The sequence below is a fragment of the Asparagus officinalis genome, chromosome 7, assembly GCF_001876935.1.
Source record: "Asparagus officinalis chromosome 7, Aspof.V1, whole genome shotgun sequence".
NCBI lineage: Eukaryota > Viridiplantae > Streptophyta > Magnoliopsida > Asparagales > Asparagaceae > Asparagus > Asparagus officinalis.
In genome coordinates, this window is record NC_033800.1 from 125,283,904 (window position 1) to 125,299,887 (window position 15,984).

Here is a 15,984-nt window from a genome sequence, read left to right on the forward strand (position 1 = left end):
GATGACGCCGGCACTTCGCATGCCGATGGAGCCGGCACTTCGCATGCCGATGACGCCGGCACTTCGCATGCCGATGACGCCGGCACTTCGCATGCCGATGACGCCGGCACTTCGCATGCCGATGACGCCGGCACTTCGCATGCCGATGACGCCGGCACTTCGCATGCCGATGACGCCGGCACTTCGCATGCCGATGACGCCGGCACTTCGCATGCCGATGACGCCGGCACTTCGCATGCCGATGACGCCGGCACTTCGCATGCCGATGACGCCGGCACTTCGCATGCCGATGGAGCCGGCACTTCACAGCTTCATACACAGCCGGATACTCAGATAGTTGAGGCTCATCAGTAGGAACCCAGGGGGCGGGGAAGAGCGAGGGGGAGGGGGAAGAGAGGGAGAGGAAGGAGGGGAGCTATATTGGGTTGTATATGAACTTATTTTGATAAATTTTGTAACTTTCCTGAATTTTCAAATACTGAACTTTTGAAGATAAATTGTTGTTCATATACATAATCGTGTATATATTGTTGTTTGCAAATAAATTGGCATATATATGAGTTATAATTCATTGTTGAATCATGTATATATTGTTGTTTGCAAATAAATTGACATATATATGATTTACAGGTAAATATACAAAACCTGCACAGCAGCTGTGCATGCTGGGTGACCTGCAACTTCACGGGATTTCAAGTCCCGTGAAGTTGCAGTGCCAAATTTCCAGAGACTCGATCTCTGGCAAATTGTGGACTGCAACTTCACGGAAGTTGAACTCCCGTGAAGCTGCAGTCATAATTTTCAGAGATCGATTCTCTGGATTTGTTGACTGCAACTCCACGGGAGTTGAACTCCCGTGGAGTTTTAAGCACAAATTAAGCTTCACGGGAGTTCAACTCCCGTGAAGTTTAATTTCTCCATAAACTTCACGGGAGTTGAACTCCCGTGATGTTTCGGAGATTTTTTTATAAAAACCGACCTGTTTTCAGCGCTGGGCTGAAAACAGGTCGGTTTTTGCAATTATTATGAAAAGAGGTCGGTTTTTGCAATTAAATGTCTAAAAGGGTTGGTTTTAAAAATTTGTCCAAAAAGAACGGGGTCTGCTTTCTTAACATCCGTACCCAATAATCCCTATCCATTCCCGAATCCAAACCCAAATCTTTTCTCCAAACCCTAACCAAAACCCTAATTTTTTTCCTTCCCTCTCTCCTAATTTTGTGGAGCTCGAATCCATGGCGTCCTGCGGCGGCAGAGGAGGAGGTGGTGGAGGAGCGTGCCAGTCCAACTGCTCAAGATCAGAGGACGACGATGCTGCTAACCAAATTCAAATCGAAGAAACCCTACCAAATCTCTCGATCAACGGCGGCGGCGGCGGCGGTCGGCTCTGCTCGAAGTGCGGAGAGATGGAGCAGGATTACAACGGAATGTGCACTGCTTGTTTTCGATCGTTTCTCTTCGGAAAGTTCAAGCTTGCTGTTACAACCAACGCCATGATCTCGCCGACCGATAATGTTCTTGTCGCCTTTTCCGGTGGTCCTGCATCCAGGTTCTCTTTATTTTTTTATTTACAATTTTGATAATTTTTTTTTAAAAATTTTGGTGAACCCCTTGCTTATTTTTGTGATACACGCAACAAAAACCAAGCTTTTACCCCAGGATTTTGCAGACTGCGGGATGTAAGTTGTAACAACACTTGATTTATTTTGTAACTTTGTGTAATATGTGGCTGCATGAATGTTGTTGAAAATCAACTAAATGTATAATAATGTGGAGATTATCTTCTTGATACCTTCAATGTGGCTGTGGGATAAGATTCCTCGAACAAAACTGGCTTGCTTTGGTTGATTGAAATTTTAAGTTGATCCTGTTGGGTTTGAGCTAGGCTCCAGAATCCAGCATTAAATTGAGTTTATATCTGTACTAGATCAAAACAAACATGTTAGCTGGCAATATTGTTGATATATACACTTCAATATTTTAGATATTTATGACACGTTAGATAATTGAACATTTGATGGAACTTCCTCAGAGCAATCTAACGACACATGGAGTATTGAGAATCATGATGATATCATTGCCTAGCGCAGCTTTTGTTCTTAAGATTTTCAAGTTTGGATTAGACGTAGTAAAATACGAAATTTGTTTTAGTGACTTTTTGACGAATTTAATGGCTTACATACATATTTGTATACACTTCTAAGAAAAGTGTGCTCTTATGTGGAACTTTGGTCGTTTCTCATTGCAAACTCTGAAGGACACCCGCCCAAACACTTGACTTGATATCTGTAACCAACTGTTAAATTCAATATATACATGTATGTACATAATATGTAGTTAAAGGCGAGTCTCCTGGGGTGCCTGTAGTCTGAAAGCGTTAAATAGTACATGAAGATATAGCAGTGATTTAAAGGTGAGTTATTTGGCCATCTCAAGCACCTAAATGTGATATTTTCTGTGTCAGGTGCTTGGCTATGTAGCTAGGCAACACATGTCATCAAGGTGCTTCTCTGAGGTGCTCGAGGCACAATGGCAAGAACCTCTAGCAACAAGGACGGGGCGCTAAGGCACTTGCTTGAGTTACCTTTTAGGAATATTTGTTCAATATTCATCTTTTTTGTTAAGCTTCTAGTATTGTGGTTTGCTTGCAATAAAAGGAGGCTAATGGCCTGTTTGGGAACTCCTTCGAATAGGACTAGTTTTGGCCCTAGTCTCATTTTGACCGGAATTGTGTTTGGGGAAAATTAAGGTTATAGATTGCGCTAGGCGACCTAGGCGCTAGACCTGACGCCTAGAGCCTAGATGTCTAGGCGGAAGCTTAGGTGGCGCCTAGGCGTTTTCCTATTTTTTACTTTTTAATTACAATTCTGATAGTCAATGCCAATGTTATGAACTTAGGCGCTGGATTGACACTTAGGTAGATTTCTTAAGTGGTGGTGGAGGAGGTTTGCTGAACGTGAGATGTAGAGGTATTCATAGTTGGAGGAGGTTGAAGGACGTAGAGACTACAATGAAGAAAATTATGATCAATGCTTAAAGGTGCAGTCCATGTAAGCAAACCACCTAGGCACTTTCAGAACCTAGGTGGCCAGTTTAGGTACCGTCTAGACGCTAGGTAGACGGTCAAGGTACCGTCTAGGCGTTAGATGCTAGATAGGTGGCCAATGTACCGTCTAGGCCTAGGCTTATGCTTAGGCATGCTAGGCGGAAGCTTTTTAAAACATTGGAAAAAACTGAGGCAATCTGAGCCCTATCTTTTGTAGGCCAAATTGTGGCCCTTAAAGGAGTTCTTTCGTCGACGTTTTGGGGGGGGTGGTGGTGGTTTACAAAAGAACCAATTTATAACAAAACTGGGCCTAAAGCAAGTTACATATGGAAGTTAATGATAGATTTTTGGGAATGAACGCTATCCTATTTTCATCTTTTCACTATTTCCTTTTTTGGTCTTGTTTTAACCCTATTATCTTTGATTGCATTTGATCCCACGCTATGTTGTATGAATATGTGTATGGGTATGGGACATGAAAATTTTGTAAAAGATAAGGTATAGGGACATGGCTGAACCTGATGGGCTGTAAGCTTTCTTTTGAGCTAGATGTGCAAAGGACCCTTTGAAATTATACTCCTTAAGGCTGAAATAAACTCGACCCCTGTCTAACAAGTTCCAAAAGATGGATATGAAGGGTAGGACATATGTTTGAGATGTGTCTAATGAGTGTTTTAATTAAAAGATATAGTGCATAATTGAGTACACGTCTAAATCGAAACAAATGTATGCATATATTTAAGGTCCATGAAGTGTCAGATACAAGTACGGGTAGACATGTGTTAGGTATGAATACGGGTACAACGTCATGGTAGAAGCACCTAGTTAACATAGATTCTACGTTAAATATTAGATTCTACATTAATATTTTCTTCTAGATTTAATGTTACTTGATTACTAAGTTCATTTTCACAATTCTATAAATGATTGAGTCCATCTGTGTATATAACGTCCTACTTCATTTCTTGAAAAATAACATTCTACTGAATACAATAGTATTGTAGTATTAGAATTTATCGTAGATATGAATCCTATTCCTTAATGGATATCTTCTAGATGGAATCTTAGATATCCAAAATCATAATTCTATAAACCATACGTGTGTGTATTACTATGTTTTGCTTTTTTGGGCTTAGTTATATGACTCATATCTTTCTCTATATCTTTTTTATATAAGTCAATTTTGTCATTTTTAGGCATGCTTATTATTGCTAATGGAAAAACAACGCATGAAATTAATACATTTCAATTTAGTTTTTAGTGGCAATTTGTCATACTTGAAGAGAGAAATTGGCTATAACGTAACTTAAAGCCTAAACCTAAAATTTCAATAATTTATTGGATTCCCTAAGTGGATGCCAGATTTCTTAATGATTTGGATTCAAAGTAGATCCTACAAAGGTTTCGCTAAGTCTATTTGGGGCTCTTGCGATAAAATAACGGTAAAAAGCACAAAGTCAAATAGTGGTTTACTTTAAATATGTATAAATATTCAAAAAAGAAAAATCTAGAAAATCTAAAAGTGCATATTTGATGATTTAAAGAGATCCTAAACATAAAATACACATGTAACCATCACATTATACCGAGAACGACTGGAGGAGTCAAAGAGTCATTGTCTTCGAGAAGAGGAGAGGAGTTGAGCGGTGAGAGGAATGCAATAGGAGGAGCTCACGCGAGATGTGTAATGAAGTGTTGAGGGAGGTGCCAGAGGCTGTTGGAGGCAGTGGGATGCAGTGGAATATGCCGAAAATCACGGGAGGCAGTGAGATGTAGTGGTTGCTCGTCAAGCTTAATTTAAAAAAAAAAAAAACCTCAAACCGCTTTTAAGTAGCAGTCAGAAGGCAGATTTTGCTCGCAATCACCAACTATTCACAGCTGTTGCATGCTATTGGCTGCTTTTGCTAGCGGAAAACACATTTTGTAATATATCATCGTTATTGGGAAGGGACCGCTAATGCTATTAGCGCCGCTATTTACCGCTATTTATATCTGTGCTACAAACTTATAATGGATAGTTAATCATATAAGTTTGAACCCAAACCAAGCATGATTTCATTCTTAGAGATAAAGATTCATATACTATAGAAGGAGAGCAAGCAGGAGAACCACATGCATGTGATAATTTATCCTAGCTGTTATCTAATGTAGAAGTTATTTGTTAAACATGCATGATTAACAAGTGAGCAGTGTGTTGATTGAAACAAACAACCCCTGATGTCTTCCTTCTTTTTGCACCATGCAGTTTTTACTTTTCTTTTAAATTCCCCAATTTAAGCTGGAAGTAGTATGCATGCTTACCTTATGCATGTGTACTATACACCCTCGTTACTGTGCATATTCAACTTGTCTGTCCATGTATAGAGAAGTTTTATATATAGACGAACAAGAAAAATGGATTGTCAGTAGTAGTACCAAGAGGACTAGATATTTCTGCACAGTGTGACTAATGGTCCCCCCCACCCAAAAAAAAAAAAAAAAAAGAAAAGAAAAGGAAAAAAAAAGAAAGGAAAAAGAACACTCAAACAGAAATCATCTTTTCCCAATGAGTATTCAATGCTTTTTTATGTCTTTGTACACCCATGTTTCTGGGGTTGTGCTACTCTTTAGTCTATTCGTATCTAGAGAATATTCTTCAGCAATGTAGATTAGCGACACTAACGGGAGTCGATGCAAGATGCTAGGATATGCGCAGTTTAATTTGTAGTTGTTAATGGTGTACTACTTTTAAGTGGATACAGATAGGATCCTTTGTGTGTATCCACACACACACACACACACACTTGTCTTTACCCAGTAAGAAGAAATATCTAGATTATTTATTCTTAGGCATTTTACTTGTATTTCATGATAGACTATTTGATTTTTCAGGTTAGCTGGCCTAAGATGTTTGCTATATTTGTAGGATGGTAATCACTAAGCAGTAAGACCCTATTGTCTACCAAAAACAAATATCGGGTAGACCATGTTTTTGTGCATGCATGAAACACTCTCTTCTTTGGAATGTGATCCCATCTACTTGCAACAGCGATCCCAGGCACGGTCGAACGTACTTCTACTCTTTCAGAATAGACTTCTGATTGGAAAAAAGGGTCTCATTTCCCAAATTTATTTATCTACATCCTTTGATTTCTTTTGTCGTTTTGAAAGACTAACATAGTTACATGATTATGCATATACCTCTCTGGGGTCTCATTTAAATCATATTTAGGTGTATAAATTGGCCTTTGTTTTATAGAAGTTTTCACTGTCACTATTATTGTTAGATTTTTCTTAAGCGATTTTTTTGTCCTGTTTCAATGGCAACTTCTTGTAATGTTTTATTAGAACTTCACAATGGTATTTTTCTGCATCCATTATAACTATTAAGTTAATTCAATGGTTTCTTTTTTACTAGAGTGGCTTTACAATTTATTCATGAGATGCAATGCAAAGCACTAAAGAGCTGGGATGCTAGTAAATCCCAGGCTTTACCAGTATTTGGTGTCGGTGTTGCTTTCATTGATGAAAGTGCGGTTTCATCCAATCCGTCTCGTGAAGTTGACCAAGCACTTAAAGAAATCAGATTGATTGTATCAGATTTAGGTTCTCCTCATAAAGAACTACATATTACTCCTATTGAAAGCATTTATTCTCTGGACTGCATTGAAGGAAGAAACAGGCTGAAAGAGTTACTACTTACCATTAGCGATGTCACTGGTAAAGAAGATTTTCTGCAGCATTTACGCATATCTTCTTTGCAGAAGGTCGTCACTACTGCATATTGCCATTCTTTGTAAATGTTTGATGAAGGCATCAGGAAACGTTTCTTACATTTTGAAGATTCTTATCCTCAGATTGCTTTGGAGAATAATTACAACAAACTCGTGCTTGGCTCATGTACCTCCAGAATAGCACGCCATATACTTTCTTCAACCGTAAAGGTTTGTGAATGTTAGCATCATGTTTATATACAACATAGGCGATGTTTGATTTTTATCTCCCGATCAGGGGGTATAATATTACTTAGACTATAATACTAGGATTGTGTTATTCTGGGACTATTTTAGTCTATTCCAATGTTTGTTTTTACACAGACTAACATCCAGACTAACTTAAAATAATTCTACCTAGTGTTTGCTTTTAGAGGATTATAACTGTTCGAACTAATGTCATAACCAAAATGTCTTTCTTGCAATCAAGTCAACTATTGTTGTATTAATAGCATCTGTTTGATAAAAAATAAATATAAAAAACTGGACATGAACTTGTCTGAAAAATAGACATACCAGCCTAACTTATCATGATATAATAAATAGCCGTATTCATTTGAAAACAAAGTTGTAAAAAACTAAAACATTTAATTAAACTTGAAATTAGACGTCCGCACCTAATTAAGGCTCTTGTCAATTTCAACCATTTAGCTAAAGAAGAATTCATATTTTTTAATGCAAAATCACATCTGTTTTCAATTTACTTGATACTGTAATGTATTATAATTAACATAAGAATGTCAATGTAGCATATTTAACCTGGGGGAAAAAGAATGCAAATATAGCATATGCTAGGGCATCAAGAAATCACTGCATAAATTGTTGATTATATGTGTGATTTGAGAATGTTTCATTTCTTCATCGATTTGATCATAACAATTTGGAAAAGAAAATGCTGCATAATGAAAGCTAGTTGGAGTTATCTGTCGTTAAGATCATCATATGCTTAAAAGAGACGCGGTGACCAAGTCAAGCTACAATTTCACATTCACAACTTTGAACAATAAGAAAGCCACTGAGATCAATCTTGTGGATAGAATGCCGTGGAGGAAAAAAAGGTGTGGAAACAATGTTGCGCAAATAAAAATAGTAGAATTAAACAATATAATACCCGTACTATAAAGATGGGGTTGGGGTGGATTTATTTAAGTCCCCTCTTTTGGTCTTAACTAATCCCTCAAGAATAGTGCGGACTAGATAAAAAAACAAACATGGGCTAAAAGGGTGGGTCCGGACTACTTTGAAATAATACCCTCGCTATCCCAAAAAAAGGCTAAAAAGATAATTTGATGTCTCATCTTTAAATTTTTTGTATTTTATTTGTTTTAGAAATTTATGTAGATTGTAAGTTTCACAGCATTCAGACATCCTGTTTTCTTCTTTTTTAATTTTTATATCAGGGCCAAGGTTATTCTTTACCGGCTGATTTACAATATGTTGATTCAAGGTGGGAGGTTCCCATTGTTCTTCCTCTTCGTGACTGTGTTGCTCAAGAGCTTAGGATGCTTTGTTTTCTTGATAGGTCAGACATCTTTTTCTGTGAGTTCTTTGAACATTTGGTTTTGAGATGGCTTACTCTAATTGACTATATAGTTTGAAGACACAGCAGTTGCTTGATAGGCCAAGTTCTGGCATCAATGATTTGGTTTCATTATTCGTTGCACGCTTGCAGGTAGTATGAGTACCTTCTTTACTTTACCTAATATCGTAATGGGTTCATTGCGCATAGACCGTAATGGGTTCATTGCGCATAGACCCACCACCCCTTTTAGTATCGTTGTTTTGAACTTACTATCCTTATAGTTTCTTTGTTGTAGATAGACCCCCTTGGTAATTTTTATATTATTCTTTTATCCGGAGTGAAATTTGGGCAGATATTTCCCCTGGTAAGCTTAGTGTCTCTCTCTGAGGGTAAAAGAGTCAAAAAAACATTTAGCCTACAGGAATCAATCTGCAAAAATGAAGGTACAAGGGTTGTAAGTTCAAAATGATGGTACTATAGTATAGGGTGTCTGTGCAGTTAACCATATGATAATTGGTAACTCGCAGGATGATAATCCATCTCGAGAGCGAACCATAGTAAGAACAGCAGAAAAGTTGAAGCCATTTTGTTTCAATAAATTTGTTGAACATGGCTATCACGATTTCCTGCCATCTCGATTGCGGCCCAAGTTTCAAAATGTCGAAGATACTGAATCTAATCCCTCTGAGCATCTCTGTCCAATATGGTGAAGAGTGATCATAAGAAGTCTCTATCAAGAACAGAAATATTTGTTTCAAGTTGTTGTCAAAGCTGCTGCTTTCAGATCCTTCCAAAGGAGAGCAACTCCCTTGAGCATTTCTATTCGCTTCTGCCTGGATCTATGACGAACAGAGTTAAGGATAGCACACATGCTGATAATAGTTGCTTAAGGTGAGAGCCCTCTGACTTGCATATTTTGTTCAAAATACTCTTTAGTATTGTATAGTTCATTGTCCTAATAACGTCTCTCACATTTGATCGGTTTACGCGAGTCAATTAGACTATTTCTTGTAGCTTGAGATGGTTGATAACAAAAATTGTTTAAAGAAGAATGTAACTTGGGATTCCTAGGATGTTTTGGTGGCCAATAAAGCTAAGCATGGGGAGTCATTGCTGGGCTTCTCCAGAAGGCAATGCATGTTCACATTTTTATTTCACATGCATATTTCAACTATTTTCAATAATGATTTTTTTTCACATAAAACATCAATTGATAATTATGTTTGAATGAGAAAAGAAACTTTTCCAAATTCCTTTAATATTCCTTTACCAATCGTAAGCCAACCTTTTTTTTTAATTTTTAAAGAATGAATGTTTAATTGTCATCCCAGTTCGACTTTGTCAATATATGTATGCCTTATGGTTCTACGATTCGATAACAAAGCATCAGAATAGATAACGACTGGATTGATTTTCTTATCTTGTTTTACGCTGTCCGACTGTATAACTGTCATCTATGTTTGAGGCTCCCAATCAGTCGCCTCAAGCATTGCATGCTACAGCCACACCGCTAATTTCATGTTCTCCTTGTGGCATATAGCAGTGTATATATGCATGTGATTAGGTTGGCATTAGAACAACGATTAGCCATTAAGGATTTCCTACTTCAGCCTCCTAAAAGGAAAGTATAGTCAAGTCCATCTATTTGATTTGAGCTCTTAATTATCATGTTTAGGGAGCAAATAAAGGATTGCTTGCTTTCTGATGATGATGATGGGAGCTGAACCACCATTTCCGATGGAAGCTCTCTTTTTGTCTCATCGGCATCTCTCTCGTGTGTTCGTGTTTGTTTGTCTCGTTGAGATGATAATTCCCTCATCTATCAGTTGACTGGATCTAAGATGGAATTGTTGAGACACTAATGATTATAGCGAAGCTCCTTTTTTTTTTTTCGTTTGGCAGGATACATAACCAGGAAGAATTAATTTAACTACTTTTGTCTGCTCCATTATAATTCAAGTTCCTATGTTACTACTCGCTTCTTGTAATTTTTTTTTCCTGATGCAAGGAAATGTCTATTTTGTATAATGGATTGCATCATCGTTTTCGGAAATGTTTATTTTTCATCTAGCAAATTAACTTGATTATTAGAGTACGTAGTTTGTGTTTACTGTTTGAATACGTCATATGCTGAGGTATATCTTGCTGTTATTTTCTTTGGCTATTTGTTCATTTATACAACCATCCGAGGAGTTGGATTATGATTTGTTAAAGTGTTAATTTTTGGAGCATCGCTTCTGAAAGAATCAAGTAGCTTGGAGATGGGCTCACCTGAAATAAGGTAAAAAATTAAGCATTTTTACTTAGGAATTAGCCCAGACTTTCTAGTTCAGAAGATGAATTTGTTTTATCTTTCAAGATCTCTTCGTTTTTAAAGCCACAGCGCGAAAGCATTTCTATGGCAGTTATATTATGTTAATTTCCTATGCAGGGCTGTTTTGTTCGCGTAAATCACCAAAGAAAGCCTTTTACCCCCTTTGTGACAAAGCTTCCACCTAGGCAAAAATGATTCCTGGGGTTTTTTTTTCCGTTTCGGTTCGCCTCCTCTCGTAGGGCTAGAAACAACGGGAAATCCCTCCACCTAAGCCTCTCGTTTCTCCCCTTTCCATCCAAAATGAGAGGAAATGAGTGATAAACTCTCATTTAGTTGTATTTTTGCCAGATCTATAAGGAAATTGGGGAAACTCTGTGATGACTAGAGTTACTGCCACTTTCCCTCTCCTTTTCTTTCTTTGTGCCTTGGTTCTTTGATGAATGCGATTTTTCCCGCTTCAAGCTATCTCGGATCTTTGTTGGACTACTGATTTCTTCCCGTCTTTTTTTTTTTGCTGGATCTTAAAAGAAGGAAACACCTTTCTTGGGGAATCAATGTTCTTGTTGCTTGATTCGTGCAAATTCGGCAATTTTAGGTATAATTTCTATAATTTTCTGAATTTATGGTGATATTTTTTTTATCTTGCGGTTTTCTCCCTTCATAATTTATTGGGGATAGTTGTTCTTTGTGTTGAGAATCATTGTTCTTTGCACTGTGATCTTGCGAACTTTGATCTTGGCACTGTGATCTTGTCGCTTTCCCCACTTTTGATTTTTTTCTTTTTTGTGATTACTGAGAATCATTGTTCTTTGCGCTGTAATCTTGTGCACTTAGATATTTGTTGCATTGTGATCTTGCAATTTTTCCCCTTCTGAACTTTGATACTTGCGTTGTGATCTTGCAATTTTTCCCCTTCTGATTTTTTTCCCCTGATCACTGAGAATCATTGTTCTTTGCATTGTGATTTTGTAAACTTTGATTGATATTTTGAGATTTTGTGATCACTGGGGAACAATGGCATCTTGTTCATTCCCTAGTAGAAACCGATCACTTCAATAATTCAAGTTAACGTGTGGAGTTTCAGTTAATAAACTTTAATGCATCTTCAATCTAATCCAAGTGAGACAAAGAGATGATGAAAGAATTGTATTATATGAAATTAAAGAGACTTCTGCATAGATCTCTTAAGGATTCATATATTCCCTGTTCAAATGGATATGTTGTGACAATTTGGTTCTTGCAGCGTAGCTCTGTCAAAAATTATGGAGTGAGTAAAAGAAATTAATGCATGAACAATACTCAATCAGAAAACATGATCTTCAATTTTTGGCACGAGGTGCATTTTACACTCTATAATTGAGGGTTATGATTTGAAAAAAAAAATCGAGAACTTGACTGTTGATCCAAGTTTATAACATGTAGAAACAAGGAAATATTGCATCTTTAGGTCTTTAAGGTCATTCTAAATTTTGAATATCTGCATGATCGATTACATTTTCATGTCCTGCGTGTTGTTATGATGAATTAGTTTTTTTTATAGGTTTCGTATGAATTTTCTGTTAATTTAGGTCCGTAGATCATACGAGTTATGAACAATCATATTATTTACAGGTTTAGTATGGTTTTTGATGTCATACAAGTATTTATGATGAATCGGGTTGTTTACATGTTTTATATATTATTTTAGTACTTTTATATGGATTTACTATATTGTTTGGTTACATTCTATGAGCTTTCTTTTAGTTATATTACCACCTATAACGATCACAAAAAAATTGTCTTTAGTGTGAGGTAATCTTACTATGCTGACTATATTCATGTTTTTATACAAGCTTTAAAACTAACCAAACACCAGAGAAGTGAGAAAAATCTTATCAGCCATTTGTTTTCTCATTTGTTAAATGCCAACCAAATAAAGAAAAGTGTGTAATTTCTCATCATGTTTTATGTATGAACCAAACATTAACAACCAATTCTATGAAAAACTTAGTAAAACTCAAAAAATGAGTTCTTCCCATGGAATGAGGTTTCCAACAAAATGGAAAACAAACCAAACAGCCCCGAATAAGCTTTAGCTGTTTCCTAATTCTACCCAAGAAGTACCCCTTTCTCTGTTTGTCATCTTGTCCATGCTTGATCCCTTGAATTTTGGATCCAAAACGAAATACCCAGATTCACTAATAGTGTTTCTGAGTTAAGCCAAATCACGCAGAGTTGAACAAATCATGTATAGGATTCGTCCAAAGCGTAGGGATTTTAGAGAGCAAGAAAAATTAGAGCAGTAACTTTTGTTCTTTTCAGGAGGCACTCTCACTGAAATAGACGCTAATCAGGAGACATCAAAACAAATGGAGGAAAAAAAACATTAATTAAAAAAAAAACCAATATGTGATTTAAGTTGCAATAAAATGATACATTATTTGAAAGCTCAACACTAGCAAAAGAAACCAGTCCAAGGGCAGTAACCCTAATTATGCGGAGCCTCTGATCCCCCAAAATACTGAAACCTGAAATCAATCTTGGCAGGTAACATCAAAGTGGCCATAACCATAGTTCATGTCCTGAAAACGCGCAAGAAAGTTAACATCTTTCTTAAAGAAATTTTGATCCAAAAGCTGATATCAGTGCAATAAAGAAAACAAGAAACTCACCGAAATCATAAGCAGGTGAAAGAATAGATTGTAGGATAATATATCCGGGTTAATAGATCCCCTGTAATATTGTTGTTTCAAACTTACTACCCCTATGGTTTCATTGTTGCAGAAAAAACCAAGGGTAAAATATTTTTGACTCTTTTACCCTCAGATACTCACTAATCTCGCCCAAGCGCAATATCTGCCAAAATTCAGAAAAAGTAAAAGGGCCAAAAGAGAAACCCAGGGGATCTATCTGCAACAATGAAACAACAAGGATAGTAAGGGCAAAACAATCATACTACAGGGGGTTTATGTGCAGTTAACTCTACATACCCAGGTCGCATTAGCCATAATTCTATGTCGGGTAAAAAGACTTGAAAGAATCTCATCAGAAGTCACTAGGGGTGATTTCTCCTATGATTTATTCCAATCAGTTTTTTTTAATTGGTTCTACTCTTTTTTGCTTTTTCAGAAGCAAAGCCTATAAAAATGATTTATAACATCCAACTCTTTCTCTACATCTCTAAAGTAATGACACCTCTATGTTTACTCAGTACAACTTCCTACAGACTAGAGTTGTATCCACACTACTTCTTTGTACATTCACTTAAACCCACTCTTATCAAGAGTCGTACCTCTCTATTCAGCATGTGCAACAAAGTAAAAGTTTTTCCTCAAAGCAAAGTCACTGAGGATTGATAGCAAAAGAGAAATAGATATACGTGGCATTCCACATTAGCTTTTCTTCTCCTTTTAATTGGCAAAATGCATGTTGCATCATTTTAATATATATCTCAATTATCAAATTGCCCCCACTCGAATTGCCCTTTCTCAAGGTGTTTCCATTATATAACAGTAAATATGGGATGGCTGAGGGCTCAAGCAAGAGCCCCTATCCTTTCTCCAAAAGGAAATAATAATAATAATAATAGTAAAGAAGGGGATAGTTCTGCATTTCCCTATGAGAGTGCATAAAGATAAAATGGATACAAGAAGAAAACAAAAAGGCAACTAATATACCTTTACCAACATGCGGTGCTTAGTTCGTAATTGCATCCTTCCTTTATGGGATTCCAGAGTTGATAAGTTCTGCTTGACCTTAACGGATATAAATTTTCAATTACTACAAGCAAACTAAGACATGGTAACATAATCTTCTAATCATTTTAAACTCATGATAATGAAGCCCTACATCATCAGTCATCATCATCAGTCATCATGACATTATGTGAATCATGTCTCTTTAAGTTAAAAATCTCAGTATCTTTAATCAAATTCAATCATATCTAAGACATAAATGAAGCAAAAAAGAAATAAAAGAAGCGAGGGAGGGAGGGAGGCTCAAATGCCCAAATTGCTCACAATTGGCTTAAACAATCTGAAAACCAACAACTTCTGTCTTCTGACAAGTAGGCATGAGTTGCCAATTGTAATCTAAAAGTAAAGATAACTACTCCAATATATAAACGAATTTAAAGAAAATAGTATGCTATTTACTATATAATTTTTATGGAAAACACTAGTGTTATTTAATATATATTTTTTACGGAAAACAATAGTGTTGATTAAAATAAAGAAAATGGTAGTGCTATTTACTATATAATTTTTATGGAAAACAATAGTGTTATTTAATATATAGCGTTTATAAGATGTGACAGTTATTTAAAATATTCAGCAGTCCCTCTTTAATTTTTAGGCGTTTTCAATTGCTTTTGGATCAAGTTTGCAGAATTATTTATGAAAGAGATCAAAAATATGTAAACAGAGTTATAAGACTTTCAGATATATTGACTCAAATTTTCATGTGCATGGAGAAAGAAGTAATAGATCTAACTTTCAAAAATTTTATTGTCATTGTATTTTATGCTATACTGATTTCGAAGGTCTAACATTCTTGAACTCCCTCTAACCAGAATCCTAGATTTAATCCAACATAGTGGGTCAATATGATTCAGTAACTTAAACTCTACTAGATTTTTCTAGCTTCATCAGGAAGATATACTTATGTCTAACACTTGCAGCTGGCTGCGTTTTGAAAGTATAGAAATTTAAAATTTTGAAAGCATAATTAAAATCTATCATTGTTAGAAATATAACTAAATTTTGTCTATGATGAAAATGAATAGATAATGGGCACAATAAAAATGGATAAAGAAAGAGTATTAATCACGGAGTATCCAAGAGAGTAAGTTGAAAAGTAATAACATTTAATGCTTAGAACACTTCAAATTTTAGCCGACTCTTTTGTATGGATTAACGCTTTGAAAGTGTTTAAATTTAAAGGATAAGAGCATTTGTTTAAGGAGCGCCAACATAGTAACAGTGGCTTCCTTTAAACACAATATTGTAAAATACTTTAGAGATCCTTTTGCTCATTGCTCACCCAACAATTGGATTGAATGAGAATTGGAACAAAATAGCAAAACAAAAGTTTGATCCTAGAAGATGCTTGAATATAAGAAACATACCTTTTCCTCAATAACTGCATTCTCTATTTTCCCTACTTCGCAGCCAAAAATATCATGAAGCACTTTATTATCCTGAAAGGCGGGAGGAATAAGCTTAAAATAAACAAATAAAATCAAGAAATAATGAATATGAGCGCTTTTGCAATACACCAAATATGCATAGTTGAATTTAAAATAAGTAAATATTAAGGACAAAATGACCAAACCCCCTTAAAGGTATTGGTGAACTCTCACCTTCCACCCTAATGT

The 15,984-nt window shown here is 36.2% G+C and overlaps 2 protein-coding genes across 2 annotated transcripts in view; one reads left to right on the plus strand and one right to left on the minus strand.

The window, feature by feature from the left end:
- On the plus strand, positions 1,107-10,396 carry LOC109848270 (cytoplasmic tRNA 2-thiolation protein 2). Its single transcript, XM_020417694.1, is given in 8 exon segments — positions 1,107-1,546; positions 6,441-6,789; positions 6,880-6,966; positions 8,196-8,317; positions 8,389-8,467; positions 8,845-9,013; positions 9,016-9,208; positions 9,993-10,396. Coding segments are annotated over 8 exon segments (1,362 nt in total). The 5' UTR covers positions 1,107-1,232; the 3' UTR covers positions 10,042-10,396.
- The window catches only part of LOC109849844, a 12,420-nt gene continuing 9,079 nt past the window's right edge, over positions 12,644-15,984 (minus strand). The window contains exons 14-16 of the mRNA XM_020419729.1: positions 15,736-15,807; positions 14,288-14,365; positions 12,644-13,192 (exon numbers count right to left, since the gene is read on the minus strand). Of these exons, the coding sequence (XP_020275318.1) occupies positions 13,145-13,192; positions 14,288-14,365; positions 15,736-15,807 (198 nt within the window). The 3' untranslated portion in view covers positions 12,644-13,144. The remainder of the gene's footprint in view (positions 13,193-14,287; positions 14,366-15,735; positions 15,808-15,984) is intronic.